Source organism: Camellia sinensis, chromosome 13 (genome assembly GCF_055761805.1).
Source record: "Camellia sinensis isolate YWXY chromosome 13, ASM5576180v1, whole genome shotgun sequence".
Taxonomy (NCBI): Eukaryota; Viridiplantae; Streptophyta; class Magnoliopsida; order Ericales; family Theaceae; genus Camellia; species Camellia sinensis.
In genome coordinates, this window is record NC_138973.1 from 32234763 (window position 1) to 32235875 (window position 1113).

The 1113-nt window shown below is 47.3% G+C and overlaps 1 protein-coding gene across 1 annotated transcript; it reads right to left on the bottom strand.

Moving 5' to 3' along the window:
* Positions 1-495: 495 nt before the first annotated feature.
* On the bottom strand, positions 496-858 carry LOC145805283 (uncharacterized). The gene has a single exon (XM_082900398.1). The coding sequence runs from the start codon at positions 856-858 to the stop codon at positions 496-498; it is 363 nt and encodes a 120-aa protein (XP_082756524.1).
* Between the last annotated feature and the right edge of the window lie 255 nt (positions 859-1113).

The following is a 1113-nucleotide window of genomic DNA, read 5'->3' on the forward strand; positions in this document are numbered from 1 at the left end:
GGTAAAACACCAACTATTCTTACAGGCGAGCAATGTCAGCTCGGCCCTAATGGAAGTTGGGTAAAACTCCACTTTCTGCACGGGTGGGCAATATCTGCTCGGCCCTTGTTCCAGTTGGGCAAAACACCAACTATTTGTATGGGCGAGCAATGTCAGCTCGGCCTTAGTGCAAGTCAGGCAAAACGCCACTTTCTGCACGGACGGACACTATCTGCTCGGCCCCAGCCCTAGCTGGGCAAAACGCCAACTGCCTGTACGGCCTCAGTGCAACCATTGTAGGCTTCTTGCCCCTGGTATTCATAGTAGCTCAGTATTCTTATAACGTCTTTGTACAGAAACACATAGTATAAGAAAAAGGTAGGGAAAAAGGTAGGGCTATCTTTCATTACATGTCATTGATTCACATGAAATGCCAAAAGGCCAAGTTTCTAAAGGCAAAGAAGGAATAGAAAAGGTTACATTTCAAAAGTAAAATAACTTAAGATTAGCTGTATTCTACGGTCTGGGGACAGCTTTACCATCTAAGTCTTCCAGATGGTAAGCGCCTATGCCTGCAAGGCCAGTTATCTTGTATGGCCCCTCCCAATTTGCTCTTAGTTTGCCTTCGCCGGGGATCACTGTGTTGTCCATTACCTTCCTTAAGACCCAGTCCCCTATCCTGAATAGCTTAGGATGCACAACCTTGTTGTATTTTCTGGAGAGCTCTTGCTGGTAGGTTGCTATGTGGATTAGGGCCCATTCCCTTCTTTCTTCAACTAGGTCAAGTTCCAGGGCCACAGCTTCATTGTTCAAGTTTGGCTGAAAACTTTCAGATCGGATGGTTGGCATACTGATTTCCAACGGGATGACAGTCTCCATGCCATAGGCCAAGGCAAATGAAGTTCCCCGGTCGAGCGTCTCGGCGTGGTGCGGTATGCCCAGAGCATATTGGGGAGTTCTTCAGCCCACTTCCCTTTGGCTTTCTCCAGTCGCTTTTTTAGCCCGTCCAGGATGGTCTTGTTTGAAGCTTCTGCTTGACCATTTGACTGAGGGTAGGCTGGTGTTGAGTTGTAAAACCCAATCTTTAACTCTTCACAAAACCCGCAAAAGAGTTTCCCATCGAACTGAGTGCCA